General features: G+C 38.4%; 1 protein-coding gene across 1 annotated transcript in view; it reads left to right on the top strand.

The window, feature by feature from the left end:
* The window catches only part of LOC106881714 (uncharacterized), a 71,817-nt gene extending 70,703 nt beyond the window's left edge, over positions 1-1,114 (top strand). Inside the window, exons 21-22 of the mRNA XM_014932192.2 lie at positions 318-398; positions 1,012-1,114. Coding sequence (XP_014787678.1) covers positions 318-398; positions 1,012-1,114 — 184 coding nt within the window. The remainder of the gene's footprint in view (positions 1-317; positions 399-1,011) is intronic.
* Positions 1,115-2,588: the final 1,474 nt, after the last annotated feature.

The following is a 2,588-nucleotide window of genomic DNA, read 5'->3' as shown; positions in this document are numbered from 1 at the left end:
AAGACACCATTTCGAGCGTGGCCGTTTTCGTGCGGGTGACACGTAAAAGCACCCACTACACTCTCTGAGTGGTTGGCGTTAGGAAGGGCATCCAGCTGTAGAAACTCTGCCAAATCAGACTGGAGCCTGGTGTTGCCATCCGGTTTCACCAGTCCTCAGTCAAATCGTCCAACCCATGCTAGCATGGAAAGCGGACGTTAAACGATGATGATGATGATGATGATCTCTCTTGCTTTCTATATATAAATTTGTTTGTGTGTGTGTATATATATATATATATATATATATATATAATGTGTGTCCATGTTATATTTCAGGAAACTGCAAGTTGTATCTCAAGAGAAAGCTACTCTGGAACAAAACAAAATTGGTTTAGAGGCAAAGATTAGTGACTTAAAGTAAGATTTCCTTTGTCCATATATCTGCCTATGTCTAAGGTGGGGTTGTGGGGCATTTTGTGTTTAACTCTTTTGAAATCTGTGGCTGCATCTGGTTCTTATGATGCAAACTCCCTGTTTTGAAGGGATCCAAATTAAAGCCTTCTCCCATCAAAATTCCATGGGGATTTCTGTACCAAATGTCAGCTTAATAATGACAAAGTCAGTTCACTAAATTCTTAATTATTATCAAAGTTAAGTGCAACAAACGCTGTGGATTCCAAAATGAATATAAAAAAAAGGAGGCACATGGCTTAGTGGTTAGGGTGTTGGACTCATGATTGTAAGATTGTGGTTTCGATTCCTGGACCGAGTGACACATTGTGTTCTTGAGCAAAACTCTTCATTTCACACTGCTCCAGTCCACTCAGCTGGCAAAAATGAGTAATTCTGTGACGGGCTAGCGTCCCATTCAGTTGGGGAATATATACACCACTGGAACCAGGAGACTGGACCTTAGGGCCTGGCATGGCTCAAGAAGGAAACATCATTTTTTATTGTAAGAAAAGGGTCAAAGCCTTGTTTTATTTCCTTTTGTGTCTTGAAGTTTAATTGTAAGTTTGGTGAATTTCAGATATAAATTGGCTGAGGAATCTGACAAGTGCAAAGATGAAGAGATTTTATTGGGACAATGTAAAAAGCAGCAAGAGAAAATGGAACAACTTTATAAGAAGTAAGATCTTTGGATAAGTTTCCTCTTTGAAATTATGATTGATTTCATCTTTGATTAATTAAGGTTAATTATTATTAATTATGGTAGATATCATGAATGCTAGAAGTAAACAAGCACCAACATTATTTGATGGTGTGAAAGAGGACAATCAGCTGAAAACAACTTGAAATGTCTCATCATATGAGATGCTTCATTGATTTGCTTAATTCCTTCTTCTATTGACACAGCTTCATCTAAAACATAAGGTGAAGTGACTGGAAAGGGACAATAGCTAAAATGCAAATGCCTATGTGTAATTAGGAGGTAAGCTCATTAGCTAATGCGGGAGTTATCTCATTAGCATAATTAGGAGGTGACCTCATTGACTTAACATTGCCAGAATAAGTAGTTCTAGAGAGACAAGACATGGTTATTGGGTTAAGAGGTTTGTGTGACAGCTTCATGGTTTCTGGTAAATGTCTTTTACTATAGTCACAAGTCAAATGAAATTGTATGGAAGCCCATCAGCAGAATCATATATATGAAGTGGTGGACTTAATCTATTGCTTGGTTTAATACCCTTCAATTGGCCAGTGTGTCTTGAACTGAGTCCTAATATCTGTAATGGATTAGAGTGAAGGAGAGAGTTCATAAGTGGTTGGACGGGTTGTATGGTGTGTGTGTGTGTATGTGTGTGTGGAGGTTGGAGTAGTACATGGGGAGATCGAGAGACCTGTGGTGGTGGAGAGGGACAGCATTAAGAAGGATGGATAACATGGAAGATGACTTGAGGTTCGGAGAAAGATATACAATACGAAGGGAAAGCTGGAGAAGTGTGCAGTTCTGTTGCAGCATCAGAAGACTGAAGTTAGAGAGATGAAGGGTGGTGGGGATTTTTGAGGGGGAAATTGGGTGAGAGGCCCAGGTAAGCAGGTGCTTCAGTTTCTTCTCAAGAACTGCAGATCATCAGTCGTCTCCTTTATCATTTCCCCTGTGAGTCTCAAGGCTGTGAGATCAACCTTCAGCACTTCATCCCATTCTTCCTGGTTCTCTCTCTCTACTACAACTTCCATTCACATGAAACCTTTCATTACTGTATTTCTTTTCAGATGCTCTGTGTTTCTTTCAATTAATCTATACTATATATAAAACAGAGGTGTGTGTGCGTAATCGCTTTTCATGTGAAAACGGCTTCACTATTTACTTCCATACTTGTGATACATAAATAATTTGACCTCGGATAAATCTTAGGCTCTTCATTTGATTTTTTTAATCTCTAATTAAAAATAAATAATATTGCTTTATATTTAAGATTCACTTCTTTAAGAACGTTTCTCAATGTCAACTTCCGGTACGGACGTGAAAAAATGGCGACGTCTCTCACTCTCTACTTTTAATGTTCGCTTTCTGTAAACAACTACAACGTGCTTTTATTTATAGGATTTTTGGGCATTCCATGTTCATCTCATTCATTCTTTGCAATGTTCTATCTCTCTCTC

Source organism: Octopus bimaculoides, chromosome 1 (assembly GCF_001194135.2).
Source record: "Octopus bimaculoides isolate UCB-OBI-ISO-001 chromosome 1, ASM119413v2, whole genome shotgun sequence".
NCBI lineage: Eukaryota > Metazoa > Mollusca > Cephalopoda > Octopoda > Octopodidae > Octopus > Octopus bimaculoides.
The sequence above is the reverse complement of the archived record's forward strand: the minus strand, read 5'-3'. Positions and strand labels throughout refer to the sequence as shown.